The sequence below is a fragment of the Orycteropus afer genome, unplaced genomic scaffold, assembly GCF_000298275.1.
Source record: "Orycteropus afer afer isolate SDZICR_OR568_19922 unplaced genomic scaffold, OryAfe1.0 scaffold00037, whole genome shotgun sequence".
NCBI lineage: Eukaryota > Metazoa > Chordata > Mammalia > Tubulidentata > Orycteropodidae > Orycteropus > Orycteropus afer.
The window spans coordinates 14,407,193-14,433,058 of NW_006921624.1; the positions used below are offsets into that span (position 1 = coordinate 14,407,193).

General features: G+C 43.9%; 1 protein-coding gene across 1 annotated transcript in view; it reads right to left on the reverse strand.

The window, feature by feature from the left end:
• Nucleotides 1-523: 523 nt before the first annotated feature.
• The window catches only part of SNX30 (sorting nexin family member 30), a 139,415-nt gene continuing 114,072 nt past the window's right edge, over nucleotides 524-25,866 (reverse strand). The window contains exons 7-9 of the mRNA XM_007936707.1: nucleotides 23,402-23,488; nucleotides 11,508-11,660; nucleotides 524-583 (exon numbers count right to left, since the gene is read on the reverse strand). Coding sequence (XP_007934898.1) covers nucleotides 524-583; nucleotides 11,508-11,660; nucleotides 23,402-23,488 — 300 coding nt within the window. The remainder of the gene's footprint in view (nucleotides 584-11,507; nucleotides 11,661-23,401; nucleotides 23,489-25,866) is intronic.

Consider the following 25,866-nt stretch of genomic DNA (forward strand, 5'->3'; position numbering starts at 1 on the left):
CTTTCCATGGGGTGCTAACACCTCCTTCTGGGCTGAGACAAGTCAATGCTTACTGAGGCCAATTCCAGAGCCACTATGTATCCGTAGGAAGCAACAGCTGTCCTCTATGTATGTCTCCTTCAAGTCCTTAAAAAAACAGGACTTGGATTCTTTCCTACAAAAGGAACTCAGCTGTCCCAAAAGAAAACTCTAATGAGATGTCAGAATCTCAGCCGAGGGCTGTCTTATCCCTCAGTTCCAAATCTTCTTAGTGTTCCATTTGATAAGTTGGTTCCTTCATAACACCGAGGTATGCTTCTTTTGCTGAGATGACCACAGTTTCAGAGACTCCACCAAGGAATAAATACTAATTAAAAATAACTGTGGGTGAGGGAAGAGGGAGGAAAGGGAAAGAAATACACAAAGGAGAGGTGTTTCTGTGGTTTTCTCCCCAGTGCCGCCTGCCTCTCTGGCACTGCCGGGACATTCCGGTTGGGGAGCCATGCCCTGTGTAGGTAGAAGAGTCTTCGTCTCAAGAAGGAACTTATTTGGCCTCTTGTTTCTCCTGCAGAAGTGGAATAATCGACTCCCACGCCATGAGGCACTGAAATGAAACACACATATGCACAGCATCACTATCAGGTTTCCGATTTTGGGGTCCATCTGTTAATTCTATGACTTCATTGCCCATCCTGCTGGATCACCTCTGTCTAAAGTGCCTAACACATTATCTGTAACTGTAATAAAAAGGGGAGGTAACAGGTGTTTGTTTCCAATGTGTCAACCCTACCTCTTAAATGTGACTTCAAGGCTTAAATGCATTCATGGTAGTCCATGAAGCTCATATCCAATGAGTGGGAAATTCCATTAGAAAGAATTCTTTCCCTTTAAAAAGGCAGAAGAGAGGGCAGGAAGCAAGCCCTGGATTAGCCTGTGTAGATTTTCAGACTGGACAGAGACGCTAAACCAGGTGTGAGTGGGGCTTGCAAAGGAATGGAAATCATAATTGCAATGGGCTAGCCACTTGACTCAGAGAGGGTAGAAAACCCACTCCTTTTCACTAACCTCAGATTTGCTTCTTTGGGTTACTTCTGGATCTTCCAAAAGAGAGAATGGGGAAAAGGGCCCAATATTTATTGAGTTTTTCTATGTCCCAAACACTGCTAGGTATTTTACATCCATTATCATTAGGTGGAATTATTTTCATTCATTACACATACCACTCATCTGTCAGTCTGTCACACTGTGGTGGCGTGCATGTTGCTTGGGATGATAGAAGCTATGCCACTGCTATTTCCCAGCAGGGTCAGGCTTGGTGGACAGACTTCAGCAGAACTTATAGACTAAGATTAGGAAGAAAGACATGGCCAAGGCCACTTTGGAAAAAAATTGGCCATCAAAAACCTTAATGATAGCAGGGAACAGTACTGGAAAATGAGCCTCTCAGGTAGGAAGGGTTTCAAAATACGACTGAAGAAGAGCTGCCTTCTCAAAGTAGAGTCAACCTTAATGACATGGATGGAGTAAAGCTTCCTGGATTTTCATTGACTGATATGGCATTACCCAAAATAAGAAGAAACTGCTGCAAACATCTGTTAATAATTGGAACACGGAATATATGAAGTATGAACCTAGGAAAATCGAAGTTGTCAAAAATGAAATGGAATGTGAGAAGATCGATATCCCAGGCATTAGTAAGCTGAAATGGACTGATACTGGACATTATGAATGGACAATCACATGGTCTACTATGCTGGGGATGACAAACTGAAAAAAAATGACATCACATTTATCGTCAAAAAGAGTATTTCAAGATCTATCCTGAAGTACAATGCTGTCAGAGATAGGATATCCATATGCCTGCAAGGAGGACCAGTTAATACTACTATTATTCAAATCTGTGTACCAACCACTCATGTCAAAGATGAAGAAACTGAAGTGTTTACCAACTACTGAAGTCTGAAACTGACGTAACATGCAATCAAGACATATTGATGATTACTGGTGATTTGAATGCAAAAGGTGGAAACAAAGAAGAAGCATTGCTAGTTGGAATATATGGCCTAGATGATAGAAATGACACCACAGATAGCATGATGAAATTCTGAATGACTAATGACTTACATGGGAGCTCGGATGGCATAGTGCCTAAGGCGTTTGACTTCTAACCAGAAGGCTGGTGGTTCAAACCCACCAGCCACTCCTTGGAAGGAAGGCTGGGCAACTACTTCCATAGTGATATTGCCTCGGAAACCCAAGGAGCGGTCGCTGTGAGTTGGATCCGACTCCACCGCAGTGAGTTTGGTTTTTTTGGTTTAATGACTTACTTATTGCAAATACCTTTCTTCAACAACATAAACAGTGACTATAAATGTGGACTCACCAAATGGAATAAATAGGAATCTAACTGACTACATCTGTGAGAACAGGTGATAGAGAAGCTCAAAATCATCAGTCAGAACAAGGCCAGGGGCTGACTAGGGAACAGACCATCAATTGCTCATAAGCAAGTTCAAGCTGGAGTTGAAGAAATCACAGCAGGCTCATGAGAGCCAGGGTATGACCTTGAGTATATCCCACCTGAACTTAGAGACCATCTGAAGAACAGATTTGATGCACTGCACACCAATGACCAAAGAGCAGAAGAGTTGTAGGATGACATGAAGGACATCACATATTAAAGCAAAAGATCATTAAAAAGAGAAGAAAGAAAAAAAAAATGGATGTTAGAAGACACTTTGTAAGTTTCTCTTGAATGGAAAGCAGCTAAAGTGAATGGAAGAAATGATGAAATAAAAGAGCTGAACAGAAGATGTCAAAGGGCAGCTCAAGAACAAACTAAAGTATTACAATGAAATGTGCAAAGACCTGCAGTTAGAAAATCAAAAGGGAAGAATACACTTAGTATTTCTCAAGCTTGAAGAAAAAAAGAAAAAATTCAAGCCTTGAGTTGCAATACTGAAGGCTTCTATGAGAAAAATATTGAACAATGTAGGAAGTATCAAAAGAAGATGAAAGGAATACATAGAGTCACTGTACCAAAAAGAATTGGTTGACATCCATTTCAAGAGGTAGCATGTGATCAAGAATCGATGATGTTGAAGGAAGAAGTCCAAGTTGTCTTGAATAATTGGCAAAAAACAAAGCTCCAGGAATTGACAGAATACCCACTAAGCTGTTTCAATAAACAGATGCAGTGCTGGAGGCACTCACTAGTTTATGCCAAGAAATTTGGAAGACTGCTACCTGAGCAACTGCATGGAAAAGATCCATATTTATGCCCAATCCAAAGAAAGGTGACCAACATTTTGCAGAAATCACTGAACAATATTATTAATATCACATGCAAATAAAATTTTGCTGAAGATAATTTAAAAACAGTTGCAGCAGTGTACTGACAGAGAACTGCCAGAAATTTAAGCCGGATTCAGAAGAGGGTATGGAACAAGGGATATCACTACTGATGATTCTTGGCTGAAAGCAAACAGCATCAGAAAGATGTTTACCTGGGTTTTACTGACTATACAAAGGCACGGGACTGTGTAGATCACAACAAATTATGGATAACACTGAGAAGAATGGGAATTCCAGAACACTTAATTGTGCTCATGAAGAAGCTGTGCACTGACGAAGAGGCAGTCAGTCATTTGACCAGAACAAGGGGATACTGCATGGTTTAAAATCAGGAAAGGTGTGTGTCAGGTGGAATATTTTCACCATACTTATTCAATCTGTACACTGAACAGTAATCTGAGAAGCTGGACTATGTGAGAAAGAATGTGGCATCAGGATTAGAGGAAGTCTCATTAACAACTTGCAACATGCAGGTGACACAACCCTGCTTGCTGAAAGTGAAGATGACTTGAAGTACTTACTTATGAAGATTAAAGACTACAGTTTGCAGTATGGATTAAACCTCAATATAAAGAAAATGAAAATCCTCACAACTGGACAAATAAGCAACATCACAATAAATGGAGAAAAGATCGCAGCTGCCAAAGATTTTATTTTACTTGTATCCACAATCAACACCCAATGGAAACAGCAGTCAAGAAATCAGATGTCGTACTGCATTGGGTCAATCTGCTGCAAAAGACCTCTTTAAAGTGCTGAAGAGCAAAGATGTTATTTTGAAGACTAAGGTGCACCTGACCCAAGCCATGGTATTTTCAGTAGCTTATATGCATGTCAGAACTGGACAATGAACAAAGAAGACTAGAAGAACTGATGCATTTGAACTGTGGTGTTAGTGAATATGGAATGGACTGCTAGAAGGATGAACAAATATGTCTTGGAGTAAGTGCGGCCGGAATGCTCCTTAGACGTGAGAATGGCCAGACTTCGTCTCTCATACTTTGGTCATGCTGTCAGAAGGGACTAATCCCTGGAGAAGGATATCATATTTATTATAAAGTAGAGAGTCAGTGAAAAAAGGGATGGCCATCAACAAAGATGGATTGATACAGTGGCTGTGAGGACGGGCTCAAGTGTGAGGACGATTGTGAGGATGGTGCGGGACAGGCAGTCTTTCCTTTTGTTGTACCTAGGGTCACTACGAGTCACAACCAACTTAGGGCACCTAACAACAACACACACACATCTAACACACACACACACTTAATAATAGATGGGGAAAGGAGATCCAGAAAGGTTAACTTGCTCAAGACACACTGTTATTAAGTGGCATAGCTCATGATTCCAAAAACTGATAGTCTTTCTATTATGCCTATCTGCCTTCATTTTAGATCCTGTGGAAGACTGAGAATTCAGAAGACACTGGCTTTCTCCTCCAAGAATCCCCTGCTTGGGAGAGATACTGCCCCCTCCCCTTTGCACACTCTCTTGCATAAAGGGAGGAACAGGAAAACGGCACAAGGCTTTTCTTAGAAGCAAGTTCGGAGTGAGGGAGGACTTTGTGTTGAGTCATTTGAGGAGGAGATCTGAGGAAAAAGTGAGGCAGCCTGAGCTCAAGCTGGAAAGTGGTGAAATCACTCCCTGCATCCTTCCCTGCTGACCGAGGCTGGAGAAGCATCGAGATGTGGAATCCCGCTCTACCTAAGCAAGCCCAGAAGCCTCAAGGAGCTTGGTCTCAGCGAGGGAGCCAGCAGGAGGTCTGTGGCATTCCAAGTCCCACTCTGTCCCTAGGCTGTCATCCAGACCCCAAAAAGTCCTTCTACATCAGTGATGAGGAAGTGAAAGAAAAGCCACGCAGGTCTTCTTTTCAGGCCTCAAATGCACGAGGCTCTTTGCTACCTCAGGCCCCTCATATACGTTGTTCCCTTTGTCTAGAATACTTTTTCATCAAGTCTTTGTCTCTCATAACTCAGACTAAATATTATTTCCTTAAATCAGTTTTTCCTGCCCATTCCATCTGCTCCTTTCCATCCCTAATCTGAAATTTGCCCCCATTATTCCCTTCCAAGGAGGCCTTGGGTGGCACAAATGGTAAGCACTTGACTTGCCAAAAGGTCGGTGGTTTGCACTCACCTGGAGGCGCCTCAGAAAACAGACCTAGTGTTCTGCTTCTGAAAAGACCTCAGCCTTGAAAACCTTGTGGGGCACTATTCCACACACACACGGGGTTGCCATGACGTGGCATCAACTTCATGGTAACTGACAGCAACATCCTCTCCCACGGTTTCCTGTTCCTTTCTTTTAAAGCACTTATTTCACTCTGGTAGCGTAGTGCCTAAGGCACTTGACTGCTGACCAGAAGGCTGGCGCTTCAAACGCACCAGCCACTCCTCAGAAGGAAGGTTGGGCAATCTACTTCCCTAGCAATACTGCCTCGGAAACCCAAGGAGGAGTTGCTATGAGTCGGGTCTGACTTGACGGCACATAACAACAACAGCAACATTTCACTCTGCAGTTGTGGGATTCTGTGATTAATGTGTGTCCTCTACTACAGTGAAGGTTCCATAAAGCCAGGGGCAGAGGCACAGTGAGGTGGAGGCCAGAGGGAGGCACTTGTCCCCAGGTACAGATCCAAGGGGGCACTTGACAAGGCTGGCCTGTGAACCACCTCCTCTCCCTAACCCTTGATGAGGCCAGCAGGGGTGGGGGTGGGGCACGAACTCAGAGACTGCCCCTGGGTGCTCACTGCCCATGCTGTGCTTCTGGGAAGGGGTCTTGCTGTTTTGGTTATCAACTTATGCCCAGAGTACCTTATACACAATAAATATACAAGAGGTATTTGTTAAACGAATATAGGAGCCCAGACTAGGCCCCAAGACAGTGACCCTTTTTGTGGTACATGGGAAGGCTATCTAGCATAAACAAAAGGCCTGGGTTCAAGTCCCGGGAACAGGGCCTTGGGACTGCTGGGATTAATCACCAAGAGGACTGATGGAGACATGTGATCCGGTCAGCTCTGGAGTTGTGGGAAGGCCACTGAATAATGGAGAGAAGGTGAAAGGACCAGAGAAGGAAGTAATATTAATTGAGTGCCTACTGTGTGCCAGGTACGTTCTAGGTACTCACACACGCAGTACTTCATTGCTTGTTCACAACTGCACAGTGCAGAAGGAGCACTTCCATTTTACAGATGAGGTAAGAGAGGCACAGAGAGGCATTCTGCCTCAGGGCACAGTCAGGAGAAGAACTAGGCCTTCACTTCACATGGAGTGATCTTTCTGCCTTTGCAAAGGCAGAACTGCTCCCAAGGCTATGTGACCCTATCCCCCTACACTGACAATGTGGAGTAGTAGCAACCATTCAGACTTGCAGACCTGGCAGACCTGAGTTCCAATCCTAATTCATCGTGACCTTGGGCAGAATTTTAAAACCTTGCGGAGCCTCCATTTCTTCAGCTTTAAATTAAAAATCGTAACATCCACTTGATGGTGCTATGGTGAAGGTCAAATTTAATGAGGTGACATATGCAAAGCATCCAACGTGGCTCTACCCCAGACAGACAGCAGGAGCTTCATGAAAAAACTGTACTAAGGATTAACTGTACTAAGGCTTTATTTTAAAGTCAGGCCCCAGATAGACAGGTGCATGGCTCAGGGCTGCTTCACTTTGGGGTGGCTTCATTTTAAGGCTGGGCCCCGGATAGGGGGGCACAGAGCAGTTAGAAACAGCTAAGGGAGACGAATTTGTCTGTCGGTTTGTCATCCTGTGGTGCCTTACATGTTGCTGTGAGGCTGGAGGCTATGCCAGCAATGTTTCAAAATGCCAGCATGGTTACCCATGGTGGACGGGTTACAGGAGAACATCTGTACTAACACAGATTTGGAAGAAGGAAGAGGCTATCAACTTCTCAATGAACTGGCCAGTGAAAACCTTATGAATAGCAGTGAAACACTGTCTGATATATTGCCGGAAAACTTCATGAATAGCCCTGAAACATCATCTGATATAGTGCCAGAAGATGAGCCCATTAGGTTGGAAAGCATTCAAAATATGACGAGCTGACTCCTCAGAGTAGAGATGACCATAATGATGTGGATGGAGTAAAGTTCTTGGGACCTTCATTTGCCGATATGGCATGACTCAGAATGAGTAGGAACAGATGCAAACATCCATTAATTGGAATATGGAATGTAAGAAGTATGAATCTAGGAAAATTGGAAGTTGTCAAAAATGAAATGGAAGGCATTAGTAAGCTGAAATGGACTAGTTTTGGCCATTTTGAATCACACAACCATATGATCTACTATGCTGGGAAAGACAAATTGAAGAGGAATGGTGTGGCATTCATTGTCACAAAGACTGTTTCAAGATCTGTCCTGAAGGACAATGCTGTCAGTGATAGGATAATATCCATATGCCTACAAAAAAGACCAGTGAATACTACTACTATTCAAATCTATGCACCAAACACCAAAGCCAAAGATGAGGAAATTAAAGATTTCTACCAACTTTTGCAGTTGGAAATTGACCAAACATGCAATCAAGATGTGTTGATTGTCACTGGTGACTGGAATACAGAAGCTGGAAACAAAGAAGAGCTACTGGTAGTTGGAAAATATGGTCTTGGTGATAGAAATAACACTGGAGATCGCATGACAGAATTGTGCAAGACCAATGACTTATTCACTGAAAACACCTTTTTTCAACAACATAAACCATGGCTATACACATGGACTTCACCAGATGGAAAACACAGGAATGAGACTGACTGCATCTGCAGCAAGAAGTGACGGAGAAATTCAGTATCTTCAGCCAAAACAAGGCCAAGAGATGACTGTGGAACAGACCATCAACTGCTCACATGCTAGTTCAACTTGAAGCTGAAGACAATTAAAACAAGTCCATGAGAGCCAAAATATGACCTTGATGATATCCCTCCTGAATTTAGAGACCATCTACAGAATACATTTGATACACTGAACACCAATGACTGAAAACCAGAGGAATTGTGGGATGCCATCAAGAGTAATATCCACGAAGCAAGAAGTTGTTAAAAAGACAAGAAAGGAGAAAAGACTAAAATGGACGTCAGAAAAGACTTGGAAACTTGCCCTTGAGCCAAGAGTAGCTAAAGCAAATGGAAGAAATGACAAGATAAAAGAGCTGAACAGAAGACTTCAAAGAGCAGCTCAGGAAGACAAAGTCAATTATTATAATGAAGTATGCAAAGACCTGGAGTTAGAAAATGAAAAGGGAAGTACACGCTCAGCATTTCTCAAGCATAAAGAACTGAGGAAAAAATTTAAGCTCTCAATATTTTTCAATACTGAAAGATTCTATGGGCAATATATTAAATAATGCAGGAAACACCAAAAGAAGATGGAAGGAATACACAGTCATACCAAAAAGAATTGGGTCAATGTTCATCCATTTCAGACGTGGCATATGATCAAGAATCAATGGTAGTGATGGAAGAAGCTGAAGCTGAACTGAAGGGACTGGCAAAGAACAAGGCTCCAGGAACTGATGGAACACCCATTGAGATGTTTCAACAGATGCTATGCTGGAGGCACTCACTCGGCTATGCTCAGAGATTTGGAAGACAGCTACCTGGCCAACTGACTGGAAGAGAGCCATATTTGTATCCATTCCAAAGAAAGGTGGTCCCACAGAATGTGGAAATTATCAAACACTATCATTAATATCACATGCAAGTAAAATCTTACTGAAAATAATTCAAAAACAGTTGCAGCAGTATATTGACAGAGAACTTTCAGAAATGCAAGCTGGATTCAGAAGAGGATGTGGAACGAGAAATATCATTGCTGATGTCAGATGGATCTTAGCTGAAAGCAAACAATAACAGAAGGATGTTTACTTGTGTTTTATTGACTATGCAAAAGCATTTGATTGTGTGGATCATAACAAATTATGGGTAACATTGAGAAGAATGGGAACTCCAGACACTTGATTGTGCTCATGAGAAGCCTGTACCTGGATCAGGATCAGGAAGCAAGCAGAACAAGGGAACACTGCATGGTTCAAAATCAAGAAGGGAGTGCGTCAAGGCTGTATCCTTTCACCATACTTACTCAATCTGTATGCTGAGCAAATAAACCAAGAATCTGGATTATATGAAGAAGAATGTGGCATCAGGATTGGAGGAAGGCTCATTAACAACCTGTGATACACAGATGACACAACTTTGCTTGCTGAAAGTGAGGACGATTTGAAGCACTTACTGATGAAGATTAAAGACTACAGTCTGCAGAATGGATTACCTCTCAATATAAGGAAAACAAAAGTCCTCAAAACTGGTCCAATAAACAGCTGCACAATGGAAGCAGAAAAGATCGAAGTTGCGAAGGACTCTGTATTAGTTGGTTCTACAATCAACACCCACGGAAGCAGCAGTCAAGACATCAGACAATCTATTACATTGCGCAAATCTGCTACAAAAGACCTCTTTCAAGTGATGATGAGCAAAGCTATCTCCTTGAAGACTAAGGCATACTTAACCCAAGCCATGGTCTTTTCAATTGCCTCTTTTGCATATGAGAGCTGGATAATGAATAAGGAAGACTGATGAAGAGTTGATGCTTTTGAGGTGTGGTGTTGGTGAAGAATACTGAGAATACCATGGACCGCTAAAAAGAATGAACAAATCTGTCCTGGCTGAAGTACAGCTGGGGTGCTCCGTGGAAGTGAGAATGGCAACACTTCATCTCATCTACTTTGTCATGCTGTCAGAGGGAACCATTCCCTGGAGAAGGATATCATGCTTGGTAAAGTGGTGGGTCAATGAAAATGGGGAAGGCTCTCAACAAAATGGATTGACACAGTGGCTGCAATGATGGGCTCAGGGATAGCAAGGATTGTGAGGCTGGCACAGGAACAGGCAGTGTTTCATTTTGCTGTGCACAGGGTCGTTACGAGTCAGAGACGACTCAACGGCACTTAACAACAAGGATTATGCCATCTTCTGTTTTTCCCTCTAACACAGTCCTTCTCCCGAGACCTGGGAAGTGAGGGCTATACCATTGACTGTTTCCTATCTCTCTTCCCAATGAACCTGAAAAGATGGACAACAGTCAGAACCATCAGAGCCTTCAAAAGAGACTGATTCTTCTCATTTGGGATGAAGACCTGGTCTAGAGGTATGGTGGGAACAATGAGTCAACACTTGTTCACTATGCTAGGATGCTGCATGCTTCTAGTACATTTCACATCTATAAGTCACTTGTTGAACTGTGAATGGTCTATTCCTTGTCTATAACTTTAAGCTTTTAGGGAATGTTGGGATTCATTAGCAGAAATGAACAAGAGTTGGAAATATCAGAAGTAAACTTAATTGTAAAGAGCTTGATGAAGGATGTATGTTTGTGCATGGTTTTATGAGCATTTAACCTGAGATCCATAGAAGAAGAGGACTATGAATAAAACTTTGTAATCCTCTATACCTTTATTTTAGGTATTTAAAAATCAGTGTTTTGGTAAGAAGGGTCCCTGGGTGGTACAAATGGGTAACATGCTCGGGTGCTAACCAAAAGGCTGGAGGTTCAAGCAAGAGGCATCTGAGAAGAAAGGTCTAACAGTCTACTTCTGACAAACAAGCCACTGGAAACCCTACGGAGCACGTTCTACCCTAACACACGAGGGGTTGCCTTGTGTCTGAGCTGACTTGACGGCAACTGGTTTGTTTTTGGTAATCTGATAAGGGGTCTATAGGCTTCACCAGGTAACCAAACGGGTCCACAATACAGTGGAAATTCAGAACTCCTTTATGTAGGACCCAAGAGAGCTTAAAGTAAACCTGAAGCCGCCACTCACTAGAAGCATCCCTGCACTGAAGGTCTGACTGGCCCTGGAAAGCAGCTACTGCCAGGATCAAAGAGCTTGGAAGATAAAAGTGCTGCTGTTCTCAGCAACACAGGCAGGAGAAACCCAAGTGGATGGAGATTTGGGGTGACTATTTCCAGCCTCAACACTGTGTCTAGCACAGCTGAGCAAAAGTATGCTGGGGGAGCTATGACCAAACAGATAAAAATAAGGGAAGGAGATGGACTGACAGGGCCTCTGCTTTTGGATTCCAGGTGGGCCCTCACAAAAGGCTCTGTCCATTAGAAATGCTTCCTTAATGAGAAGACTGTGGTCTTGTGGCGCTCACTCGTTACCTTCTCGTAATACTGGATGTTCCTGTCGGCCATTCCCATGAGCAGCTGGCGGAAGTCCTGCCTCTTGTTGTTCTGCCACCTCTCCATGTCAGCTTTCAGATCAGCGTTGAAACACTCCATCCGATCCTGACATTTCTCAACGTCTGCTGGCACCTGGAAGGGGGAGGCATACGTGTGTGCCCTGCATGTGCACCTGGTGTCTCATGCCTTGAGCTCCTCTGTTCACACATCTGTCAAAGGTCAAAGTACTAGATGGAAATGCCATCTACATGTTTCCTCCTCTGGAGGCATTTATTTGAAGGCAGAACCTTGCATTTTCAGGTCTAAGAAGGTGTTCTTCTGAAAGGTGCCCTGCTGGCTCAAATACTCAGATTTATCTAGTTTATCAGATTTAAATTGATCTAAGCACAACAGAAACTCCTGGAAGAAACACTTTGGTTTACAAGCAGAAGAAGAAACAATGCAATTCAAAGAGCCATATGCCTTTTAGGACATACATCTGTACACTTACTCAAAACTCACTGCTGTTGAGTCAGATCCAACTCATAGTGACCCCTCCTTTGGTTTCCCAGGTGGTATCACTATGGCAGTAGATTGGCCAATCTGCCTTCTGAGGAGTGGCTGGTAGGTTTGAACCACCAGCCTCCTTGTTAGCAGTCAAAAGTCTTAGGCACTACGCAAATATATAGTAGAATTCAATATAGGCCTACCACTGTCCTGTGTCCCATGTTAGAACCTAAATAGATTTTCCTATTCCATGTGGAAATGTGAACTACTCCATTACTTGTGAAGTTTGATAATGGCTATCCTCATTAATCAGGTGCCTCGGGTGGTGTAGTGGTTAAGGCATTTGGCTGCTTACCAGAAGGTTGGTGGTTTGAACCCACCAGCTGCTCCACAGAAAAAGGATGAGGCAGTCTGCTTCCATAAAGATTTATAGCCTTGGAAACCCAATGGAGGTCACTATGAATCAGAATTGACTCAATGGCAGTGGATTTTTTTTTTTTTTTTTGGTTTTACCCTCATTATTCAGAAAATTAACTGCAATAATAAAACCACTGGCCAGCTTCTTCCTCTGAACTCTATGTAACAAATGACCTGGAGATTTGTCTAAGTACCCGCAGATAGCATATAATAAAAAATGAAGACTTAGATAAGTTAGATAATGACAATTACTATTTATGCATGTCAAAAAGAATCTGAAAAACAAAGGAAAAAAGTACAGCAGCCTTTAAATTTTTTGGACAGAGATTTAGAAGAATTTCTCAAAATGGAGTTATCACTTGGATTTCACAACTTCCCACTTGCTTGGTGAGTTTCAGCCATCACAGACAGAGACACCCTCATGGTTAGGCAGGTTCCCAAAGCCGGCTTCTCTCCTAACACACGTTCTACTGGCTCTGCTGGTGGCCAAGGGGTCAGCATGCCCAAAGGTGGGTCAAGTGCCCACTTGCCAAATGCTGCCCACCAACAAATGAGGCCTGTGTTTGTGTGCTGGAATCTATGACATCAAGCGTCTCCAAGCTATGAGTCAACCTCTATCAACTGGGGAAGTTTCGTACCCAATCCTTACAGGTAAGGAGCCAATCCAGAGGCTCCAATGATGGTGAGGCCAGGCCTAAGGGAGCCAGACACCTTCAGGGCTTCCAAAAGTGCTCCGGGCACTTTACCATCTACCATGAGGAACACTCAGAGATATCTGCAGAGGACAGGAGCGAGGACAGTGAAGCAGTGTAGGCAATGGGATTCAGGTGAGCCTGGCATGGGAGTCAAGGACGAGTTAGAAAAATATAATTAGTGAGAGGAAGATGTAACTAGGTACCCTGGGCAACATTTAAAAACCAAACAAAAACAAAAAGCACCTTTTTAAAAAAAAAAAAAAAAAGAGGGGAAAAGAAGTCTTCTTCAAATCACTATGCTTCCGGGAGAGAGAAAAAGAGTGACTTCTTCCTTTGACACCAAACCAAAATCATTTTTTCCTTCCTCTGCTGATTCACCAGTTACTATTTGCTACTTCAGGGAAAACAAAAACAAAAGCAAGAGTGCCCTGTCCCTCTAGAATCATTCTCCCACAAGTGCCCAATCAATCAGCCTCAATAGGGCCCAGTGAGCCTCAGAATCTCTGAAAGTACAGCCCAGGCCCCTTATTTCCTCCTGGCCAGTGTTCATTTTAGTCTCTGGATGGAAGGTGCTAGCACCAACTTCCTGTTTATTTAACTACCGTCACATGGAGGAAGAGTGGAGCTCTGATGAGAGAACCACGCATGATGAGAAGAGGGAGGCCGTGGTCTCTCATTCAAAGGGGGAGGAGAGGGTCCTTAATGATCTAGGAAGGATTCCTGGGTTCTGCTGTGGGATGGGGAAATCTGGTGGACCCACAAAAATTAAGACTCAAAAACTATAGCTCTGGATTTCATTTGCTTGAGCCTTAATCTGGGAAATACTTATCATTTTCATGACACATTCCGTGGTTGGCCCTGAGAAATACAAAAGTGCTTACATCTTAATAGGCAAACCCTAGAGATTGCAGAAGTGTACAGCTTAGTTTGGGGGAGAAAAATGAATACACCCAGACATACGGTGGATGTTACAACTGCTTTCAGTTTGCTCTGAGAGCTCGTGAGAAGAGCATAAGGAGGACAGGCTGGAGGATGCGTGCAGCTTGGGTGAATGATCAGGCTTCCTTGAGGAAATAGTAGACAAATGACTCTTTGAAGAAGACAGAGGTGGGATAAACAGCGATGAAGAAAAGGGCACTCTAGGGCAACAGTACCTACAGGTGACACAGGTGAGAAAATGCCTCAACCTGCTTGGGAATAGCTCCCAAGGTCACAGGGCATACAAGGGCAGGTGGAGAACATTCCAGCTGGTGAGATGGGCATGAGGGTGTGGAGGGACAGGGGGCAAGGGATTTCTGAGGCCCATTAAACCCATGCCCCTCTTGGAAAATACAAAAGCCCCATGCCTCCTCTAGCTGTAGCCCAGAGTTCTAGAGTCAGACTTCTCAAATTAGAATACCATGTCCACCACTTACTAGATTTGTGACTTTGGGCTTCTCTATGCCTCAGCTTCCTTTTCTGGAGTATAATACAAATCTACCTTATAAGGTGGTTATAGGGTTAAACGAGGCAATACCCATAAAGCACTCGGTGCCTAGCATATATAAGGGGCTCAATAAATGTTAGTTCACATCAGTATAGAAACCAAATATTCAGAAAAGATAATCATTTGCATAGCTCAAGTCAAGAATATTTTATTGAGTATAACTCCCTACGGGAGCTCTGGTAGCATAGTGGCTAAGACACTTGCCTGCTAACCAGATGGCTGGCGGTTCAAACCCACCAGCCACTCCTCGGAAGGAAGGTTGGGCAATCCTACTTCTGTAGTGATACTGCCTCGGAAACCCAAGGAGGGGTCACTATGAGTCGGGTTTGACTCGACGGCACATAACAACAACATCAACATAACTCCCTACATTGTAAAACAAATTTCTTTTTTGTTTTCTAAATATATTTTCATATTATTAATTAGATGTGTTTTTAAACTTCATCCCACCCTTCACCCACTCTACCCCACCCTGGTATTTCACCATAGACCAGAGATGACTCAACACTAAACTATACTGTAATGAGACTGGCCTGGGCACCCTGGAACCAGCGTGGTAGCTATGACACCAGGAGGGAGTAGACAGATTAACCCAACCTAGTGGAGACAAAATCGGCAGGTTTGCAAACCAAATGCATGTGGGAAATAAGCTATAGGGAGTCAGAGAAAGAGCCTGAAGTTTCTAGCTTGGATGACAAGGTTAGCAGTGCCACTGTGGGGCTCAAGATACACAACAGGTCTATAGACACTGACCTGGGCATCAGCCAGATAAAGGGCAAAGCCACAGCCACAGGGTGAGCAGGCTGGGAGGGGCTGAGGCTAGAACTCATGGAAAGACTTCACTTACAGGATTAATAAAGGAGCCAGGAAAGGTCACTAGGGAAGGTGGCACAGAAGTAGGATGAGAATTTGAGAGAGCACAGCCAGAGATGCCCAGGGATGAGAGGGTTAGACAGAGGAGGAGGGCAGGGATTGAAAACAATGGAGTAGGAAGTGGAATAAGTTAGAATTCACCAGCTTATGAAATTGCCCAACTTTATGAAGTTGGGGCAATTTGCCAGGGTGCTATGGGCAGCAGACACTCAAACTAAGTTCCTCTCTCCAGTTTCGTTTTGGACAGGGTGTTTGTGGCAATCGATTCACTGAGCAGTTACACCCAGCACTCCTTCTGATCTGATGTTCTGCTTTATGTGACTAAGAGATTGTCAGACTTAACTGTTACCTTGTGTCTGAAGGATGTTGTGAGGGCAATATCCCATGTTTATGTGTGAATGCTGCTTGTCACAAGACACCAAGAAGGGGGAAGGGGGAAGAACATGTAATACCTGAAAACAAGAAAGCTTCTACATGGAGGACAAAACTACATTTTCCACATTGGTTCCTCCACTGCCAAGGAGAATTTCTGTTACAGGATACAAGCTGTTGGACTGCTGGGAGAAGGGTATTGTGGGACAGGACTGTGCATTTTTGTGTGCTAGGATTGGGATGAATCTAAACTCACTCCACATTCACTTAAAAATGTATTACTGAGCTCTATCCATGTGCCAGGTATTCTAGGCCCTAGAACATAAATCTCTCCTGACCTTTTCTTCTTGGAGCTAGGCTAGACATGTGACATTACCTGCTCCCATGATAATTCCATGATAACCACTGCCATCAAGTTGACTCCAACTCACAGCGACCTCTATTGGGTTTCTAAGGTGATACATCTTTACACAAGTAGACTGTCCCATCTTCCTTCTGCAGAGCAGCTGGTGGGTTTGAACCACCAATCTTCTGGTTAGCCGTCAAATGCCATAGACACTGTGCCACCAGAGGTCCTTAATTCCATGACAGTAGGAATTAATAAAATTTCCAATGAGTACACAAAGCAGATATGGTCCCAAAACTTGGGGGAGGGAGGGTCATGACTGCTGTGTGACAAATTTCAGGGCCAATGACAGAACCTCTTCAAGATGGTGATCCTCTTGGCCAAATGCCGTGAGCAAACGGGGTAAAACATCCTCACTGGTGAGGTGTAAACGTCAGTGATATTAATCCCATAGCCTCTTGAAAGCTAGAGCCCCAAGGCTGGCCACCTCCAGCTTCCAGCAACCTTGTCTATTTATCCCAGCATGCCACACAAGTATATTCATTCTCTATGTGATCCGAGGGCAAGGAAAAAGATGAGAAAATACTGCAATAAAGACAGAGAAAAGGCCACTGGACCTGGCAAACAGAATGTCACTGGATGCCCTGAAATAATTTTTCAATAAATTAAAAAAAAAAAAAAAAAGTTGGAGAACGTCAAATAAGTGGAGATAAGTGAGCGTGCTAGATGAGTTAAGATACAGTGAGGGAGCAAAGTGAAGCCTGGAGTACACCTGCAGTATGACAGGAAGGAGCCAGGAGATACAGACCGAGGACCCAAGGGAAGGTCCATATTCTCTCCCCTAGGCTCGCTAGATAGCTATACCTGTTTGCAAACACCAGAACCCTCCTCCTCAAAGAAGCAGATGGCTGAAAACCCTTGTAGTGGGGACAGGGCACCAGCTTTGGACTTAAGACACATTTGAGATACAATCTCAGCTCCACCATTCTTTAGCTTTGGCACGCAAGTGCTGTAATTTCTTCACCTGTGAAACAGGAATGACCACATTGACAGAAGACTTGTAGGGAGTAAGTAAGATGAGGGAGATAACAGTCTTGTCCTCCTTTGGCTGAATGTGACCTCTGGTTCTTCGTGTGGCATTCTAACCCAGACTGATATCATGGCCATTGCACAGAGAACGGGAAAACATCAGGCAGGTCCCTCTGCACGTCCCTCTTGAGCAGCCAGAGGCATTCAGAAACAAAGATAGTCTTGGCTAACCCTCAGCTATGGAGAACTGTCCCTGGTCACACCTGCCACATTAGGGCTCTTGCTGTCTGCCACACCTTCCCTATTCCAGTAGATTAAATACCCTGGTGGTTCTGAGAGCTTTTAAAGTTCTGTAGCCTCTAAAAGGTTTGTCCAAGTAACTCAAATTTCTACCTCTCCTTGCTGCTTCTGCTCAGTCTGAGAGTCACAGCTCAGTACATCTCGGTCTTCTGCTTCTTCCCACCTCCACGTGGATTCTACACATCTCAAACAGTTTCTTCACTTGGCACTGTATAAAGTCAGGACCCGAAATAGCACTTTACAAAGATAACTATTATAACATTTTTGAAAAGCATTCTCTTGTGGCATCTTATCTGTGTTCTTCTTTGACTTTGTAAGACACGGCCATATTAGCAATGAAGAGAGTCCAGTATGGAAGAGAGTAAAATGTGAAAGTTCCCTCACAGCTTATCATCTTGTTCATATACTTTCAATTGTATTTAAAACACAATTTCCGGATCCCTCACTATTTCCAGTAACTGTTTTTTATATCCTCTGTATTTTCTAAGGTGGGTCAAATAACAAAAGTCTCGGATCCTGACAGACCCAGCAGAAGGTAGTCAGCTCCTATTAAGTGCCTGTGATTTCTGGAACCTCAAAATTAAAGTGAAGAAAGCCAAAGCTGCACAACCTCAAGTTCCCTGTGCCTGAGAAGAAACTAGGGTCTTCTGAGTCTTTTCCAACACTAAAAACAAAGCAAACATTAAATTTTATGACACTAACGTTTTCCCACCCTGTGACCTCAGCCCATCTTGAGAAGGTACAGCCAGAAAGGCCCACAAAGATCAGTAAGTGGGACCTGAGGGACAAAGCCCTTCAGTGGCCTATGATGACCAACCTGCCTTCAAGTCCTCAGGGAGGGTTCCACTGGTGAGGCCATTTGCTTCTTCTGATTATGGAGAAGTGATCAAATTTTGACACCATTTTTCAGCTTCACACAAATCAACTTTCCCTTACTCTTTAGAGCAACCTTCAAGATTTCACCTCAAAACAAACCAAGCTCCCAGACTCACTCAACTGATCTGTTAACATGCACTAGCTTACAAGCCCAGACCCAGCACCTTCCCTTGTAAATACTCCTTATCTTTCAGCAGGAACCCTCTCTTTCCCTGCATCAGACCTGTGATTCTTGCTCCTAGTCTGAGTTATAAATAGCAGAACTGGTTGAATGCTCATGACCCCAACTTACTTAAAAAGTCCTTAGGGGTAGAATCAGCCATAACCCACTTCCTGACAGCCTGGCTTGTATCTCGACAGCAGCTCTGGAGTGTAGGGCTCCAAACCACATACAACAAAACAGCCCAGAACCTTAGGTTATTCATTTCCTAGATGTCTATCTTCCTACTGATGGAATGACATGGGAGGTAGTCATGGGGGAGAGAAGGAGAGCAGGGGATCTTTGGGGACCCAAGGAAATGCTGTCTAAATACTGTGGTCTGAAAAAACAAAAAAAAAGATATTTAAAATTTAATATTTAAAATTTAAAAATATTAAATGGCAGCAAGTGCAGAAAACAAAGTTCTCTGTGAGCACTCCTAATAGGGCTAGTCTGGGAAGCAGAGCCCCACCAATGGGCAGCTGTCATGTCAGACACTATATGGAACTCTTTCCATGTTCAGAACAATCACATGTATTCAGCAACTGAGGCCCACGGAGGTTAACAGGTAAACTTGTCCGAGCTGAGGGCAGAGCTGGAATTCTTTCTGCTGAACCACAGTAGAGTTGGACAGGTTATCAACTGATGCCTCCTCTGCCCACGAAGGAAGCTGCTGCCTATTCAAGACTGGTGCACAAATTCTGGGGACCCCACTGCCAGATCAGAACCCCTGGCTTGCCACCATCATGATGGTTCCAGGTTTGTTTTGCTTTTAAATAGCTTTGAGATGATCAAAAAGAGGGAAGATGAAGACTGCCTACCGATGGTGTGCTAAGAGAACATCGATATATTTACAAATTATTCTTATAAAAGGAGCCACGGTGGCAGAGTGGTTAATGGTATGCCACTAACTGAAAGGTTTGTAATTTGAAACCATTAACCACTCTGCAGGAGAAAGATGAGGGAACCTGCTGCCAGGAGATTACAGCCTTGGAAACCCTATGGGACAGTATTACTGCTCTATGCTACAGGATTGCTGAGTTGGGATCGACTTGACAGCAATGGGTTTGAGTTGTCTTTTTGTTTGTTTGTTTTAGTTATTTTCAGTAGGTGAAAAGAAATACTTTCTCTCTTTTAAGAACTTCTGTGGCTCAATACCAAAGTTGGAAACAACCTAAATGTCCATCAACCAAGGAATGGATATACAAACTGTGCTACAGACAGATGATAGAGTGCTATGCCACCCTAAAGAACAATGCAGAATCTGCAAGACACCACATAATGTGGGCGAACTTGGAGGAAAAAATATCTTATTCATTCATTATTGTACAAAGTCAAGGAAAGGTTTATATTTGGAAAGGAACTTTCTTTGCTGGTTACCAGGGATGGGAAGGGAAGGGAGGAATAATTTCAAGATAGGTTGGGGGGCAAAAAAAAAAGAGATAGATACATATTTTATTTATTTATGTTGTTGGTAGGTGCTGTTGAGTTGTGTCAGACTCATAGCGACCCTATGTACACAGCAGAACGAAACACTGCTCAGTCCTGTGCCAGCTCCATGATCCCGGCTATTCCTGAGGCCATCACTGTAGCCATTGTGTCAATCCATCTTGTTGAGGGCCGTCCCCTTTTTCACTGACTCACTACTTTACCAAGTATGATATCCTTCTCCAGGGAATGGTCTCTTCTTACAACATGACCAAAGCAGGTGAGTTGAAGTCTGGTGGCCATTCTCACTTCCAAGGAGCATTCCAGCTGTACTTCTTCCAGGACAGATCTGTTAATTCTTTCAGCAGTCCATGGTACTTTCAGCATTCTTTGCCAGCACCACAACCCAAAAGCATTGACTCTTCTTTAATCTTCCTTAGTCAGTGTCCAGCTCTCACATGCATACAAGGCAATTGAAAATACCATGGCTTGTGTCAGGCGCACCTTAGTCCTCAAGGAGACATCTTTGTTCTTCAGCACTTGAAAGAGGTCTTTTGCAGCTGATTTGCTGGTAGTGTAGTGCCTAAGGCATCTGACTGCTAACCAGAAGGCTGTCGGTTCAAACCCACCAGCCACTCCTGGGAAGGAAGGCTGGGCAATCTACTTCCATAGTGATACTGCCTCAGAAACCCAAGGAGGGGTAGCTATGAGTCGGGTCTGACATGACAGCACATAACAACAACAACAACAACATACGTTGTCTGATACCATGACTGCTGCTTCCATTGGCATTGATTGTAGAACCAAGTAATGTATGAGATCTTTGACAACTTCAATCTTTGCTCCATTTATCGTGATGCTGCTTATTGGTCCAGTTGTGAGGATCTTTGCTTTCTTTATATTGAGACATAATCCACACTGCAGATCATGTTCTTCAATCTTCATCAGTAAGTGCTTCAAGTCATCCTCACTCTCAGCAAGCAAAGCTGTGTCGTCAGCGTATCGCAGGTTGTTAATGAGCCTTCCTCCAACCCTGATGCCACGTTCTTCTCATATAGTCCAGCTTCTTGGATTATTTGCTTAGCATATAGATTAAGTATGGTGAAAGGATACAACCGTGACGCACTTCCTTCTTGATTTTAAACCATGCAGTGTCCCCTTGTTCTGTTTGAACGATAGCCTCCTAGTCTACATGTACAGGTTCCTCATGAGTACAATTATGTGCTCTGGAATTCCCATTCTTCTCAATGTTATCCATAATTTGTTATTATGTTTATATATATAAATATATAAACCAAAGATTATCAGTGGTTACCAGGGGTAGGAGAGAGGGGCAGAGGGGAAGCTTTTGTTTGGAGGGCATTAAGCTAACAGGTGGAGTATTTTGGAAAAGGACAGCAATAATGGTGGCACAACATGAAAAATATCAACAAAGTTCCTGGAGCTGTAAATGAGAAGTGTTATGTCAGTGAGTGTCTTATTGTGTTTTCACCACAATAAAAGTTAAAAAAAGAAAAAGAGAAAAAAGAACTTCTGTGGCCGAAGACTGAGTTGTGTACGTAAGTGGTAGGTGGTATTCCAAGGAGGTATAGCAGCAGGAAGGTCTCAACAACCACAGAAGGAGAAGTGGAGTCACACAGACCAGTAAGAAGGGTAGACCAGGAGGCTGGGAAGCCCCGGCAGCTTGACTGCAGGATATGTGGTAGCCAAAGAGCCGCTTCCTCTACTTCAGGAAGCCAGTCAGCCAGTGGCCAAGATTTAATTCAGCCTTAATAGTCACAGCTCCTGTCTTTGGAAAGGAATTGTTCCTTATCGTGCTAAACATAACATTAAGTGACAACATCAACCTCTGGGAAAGCTTGTATTCAGCACGAAGAATTATGAAAGGGACAGAACTATTTAAGTGATATCGTTAAAGTACAAGGTCCCTCCTTAGCTTCCAAACTATGCTGGTGGCCGAACTTGCTGGTTTTCCTTCCCTCCCTAGCCAGGAAAAGTGGCTTCTATATTTATATTTGCGGGCTAAACTATTAGAAGGAAAAATTTTAAAACATAAACACAGTCCTCTGTGCCATTCCTTTAAATGAGACTGAGGCATGGGCAGAGCAGACAGTACCATGCTCCAGGCTATCCCAGGGACAGCCAGGATTCGTCAACAGGACGGGAGCTGGAAGACACAGGGCAGCTGTGCACAGTAAGATGACTGAAGACAGAAATGGCCAAGTCTCAGTTCCACACACTGGGCCAATGACAAGCATCCCAATCCTTATGACCTTTCCATGAAAGGTATGCAGCCTCCATTCTCTGTGTAGATTACTACGGCTGGCACACCAAACAATGCAACAAACATGTACCGTACGTCTGCTGCATATAGCACATTGGATGTAGACATTTGGCATCAACAAAGCTAAGCCATTTGATGAGCTGTGCTGTGCATTGTTCCCTCACCCATGAAATGCGGAAGAACAATGCCTTCCCTCTGTGCCTCAGATGACGACAGGAGTGATCACGAGAAGCAATTAATATAAAAAAACACCAAAAAATGCCAAGTCGTGCCATTTCAAAGGTTCAGGTTTCAAAATCCCCAAGCTGGTTCCTTTCCAGGTATGTCTCAGCTCAGTGGCAGCAGCAAGAGCCAAGGTATTGGGGGAAAAAAATTTCAGTTCTGATGTCAAACTATTTCCTTGAAACTTAGGGCCCTGCCATTTATGTTTTTAATAACACCGTCTACTCCCTTTAAACAAACAGAGCTTCCAGTTACAAACTACAGAAGGAGCATAGGAACACAATGGCTCTAAAGCCAGACTGCAGGCTGTAAGCTGGGCTCTACTCCTTGCTATCAGTGTCATCTTGGGCCTCCGTTTGCTCATCTCTCAAGTAAGAATAATAATGGTACCTAAACCACGTAACTGCTGTGTGGAATCAAGATCATACAAATGGAAGTACGTTGCACATTGCAAGCACTTGTATGTTGGCCATTACTACTCTTGTCTTTAATCCTGGTAGGGGAAGAGAAAGACAAGAAGTGAAATGAGACATAAAGGAAGGAAGAACAGTACCATCAACATGGCATCCACACTGATCACCCCAGATGCGTGCATCTATTGCTGTCATGTGCTGTCAAGTCAGTTTCGACTTGTAGCAACCTACGTGACAGAGTATAATTGCCCCACAAGGTTTTCTTAGCTGCAGTCTTTACAGAAACAGATCTCCAGATCTTTCTCTCGTGAACCCACTGGGTGGACATGAACTGCCAACCTTTAGGTTAGCAGCCCAGTGCTCATCTAAGCCAAGAACTTTCTCAGCACCAGCAGATTCCACCTTCAGGTCCCAATCGGGCCATCCCTCCCACACATCTTCCCTGACCTTGGGGCGGTCTTCCTTCCTCAGAGCCACAGCTTCCAATTTGGCTTCGTATTCTGCTTGCACTTGATCCCTCTTCTTCAATACATTCTGTGGGAGGCAGAAAAGAGAAGCACGTTACAGAGTCCACAAAGGAGCCTCCAACCCTAGGCAGTTGCCACTTTACCCCACCCCTCCCCACATCAACCCCAACTTGCCCAGGCCCAGCCTTGTACAGAAGCTGCAGCATGACACGTGACATGAACTCTGGGGGATGCAGGGTAAAGGAAGGAGGAGAGGAGAAACATACCTGGAGCCAGAGACCTCCAGTGAGGTAAGATCCTGAGGCTAAAGGAGAAAAGTTTCTGGGAAGAGCCACGGGGGAAGCAGTGCCCAAGCACACATACACTCGGATGGGAGGACTCTGGCTTCCCTGCGTGCAGAGAACTCAGCTGGGCCTTGGAGGTTACAATGCAGGATACTCTGAACTCTCAAGGGGAAAGTCTAAAGCAAGAGAGTTCTTGTCTACTGAATTCACTGGCTTGATGCCTGGATGACTGACTTAATCCAGTAGCCACTTATTTGTTGTCTGTTATGGGCAAAGAGCCAAGAGATCCAGTCCTTACCTAAAGGGTTTACTCAGAGAGAGGTGCCCACATGTTACGGTGTTGTATGTGCTAGAGGAACTACGTATGAGCCCGGAATTCCTCGAACCATGCAGCAAGTCTGCCAGCAAATGGTAAATGGGCCTGAAGAGAGCCGGCCCTAGATGAGGGTGAAACAAGTGAAGCACACAGGGCACAAAATTTAAGGAGGTATTTGCTCTCAGGCTTGTGCAAACACAAGATCGGCACCTTAAATGTGTACCCTGGGCCTCTGGCTTGCCTCACCCGCTCCTGGTCCTGCTGCTGAGACCCTGCCAGGTTCGACAGAAAACATGGCAGCAGACATTCTAGCCAGGCTTCTGCTTCATCACTTTTTTTCCTTCTTTTAGTAGAAACACAAATGGCAAACCAAGGATGGTAAGAACTTTCTTTTCCACTAACTCGGAAAGCACAAAGTGCTATGAGTGTTTCTAGTAGGGAGCCTTCCAGTGGATGCATGGAGTCAGGGCAGGAAGGAGCCATTCCTTGGCTAAGTGGTGGGCAGCTGGGTTCTGACAACGTGCTAAAAGGTAACAAGCAACTGACTGGCTGAGAGAGCTCTAGAGACAACTTCCTAATGGGATGTGTTAATACTGAAAACCTCAAGTCTTCCCCCGAAGAAAGAATCTATTTTGAGAAAGATTTTACCTTGAAAACAGCATGAGGTAAACATTGCAGCACTATTCACAATAATAAAAAGGTGGAAGCAACCCAAATGCCCAACACATGAATGGATAAACGATATGTGATACATAGGCACAATGGGCTATTACTCAGTTACAAAGCAAAATCAAAGCTCTGACACATGGATGAATGCATGCTAAATGCAATAAGCCAGAAGGATGAATGTAGTGTGACTCCACTAATATGAGGGATCCAGACAGGCCAAGGCACAGAGACAGAAAGCAGAGCAAAGACTACCGGAGGCCAGGACGGGGCCAAGGGGAATTACTACTTAATGAGTTCAGAGTTTCTGCTTAGGGTAATTGAAAATAAATAGCGATAATGGTTCCATAACACTTTCAATTTAATTAATGCCATTTTTTGAAAATGATTAGAAGGGCACAGTTTATGTCACATCTATTTTATTACAACATATTAAAAAATAATAGCATGAAGTAAAACTTGCAATCGTTTATTTTTCACTTGCCACTCACGTTTCTCCCTATTGTCGTCGTCGTTGTTGTTATGTGCCGTCGAGTAGGACCTTACTCATAGCAACCCCTCCTTGGGTTTCCAAGGCAGCATCACTACAGAAGCAGATTGCCCCATCTTCCTTCTGAGGAGTGGCTGGTGGGTTTGAACCGCCAGCCTTCTGGTTAGCAGTCAAGTGCTTTAGGCACTACGCTACCAGAGCTCCCAATCGTTAGGTGCCCGTAAGTCGGTTCTGACTCATAGCAATCCTACATACAACAGAACAAAACGCTGCCCAGTGGCGGCACAGTGAATTACTTGGTATGGCTCTTTTAGCCATGGTGTTTGTGACTCCCACCAGATTACTGGGTGGAACCATAAAATGTAAAGTGCTTGTGGACCACCAAAGGGATCGGATAGCTTATTGTGTAAATAAGGTACATGGCACCCTTGTTGGGGGACCATGGAAATAAGGTGTATGGAACTCTAATGTGGGGACTGGTTGGTTTTCTCATTCTGCTAGGCTGAAAATGAGCTCTCCCAGAGGCAGAAGAGGGGATCTCACTGGCATCAAGAGAGAAGGGATGGAGGTGGAATGGAGCATGTCCTTGGACCCGAGATCCCTTCACAGGACCTGCTTGGCAGAGAGAGGGCAGTGGAACCAGGAGACACAAGACAGAGCAGTGGGCTCACAGGCCCATGGAACGAGAA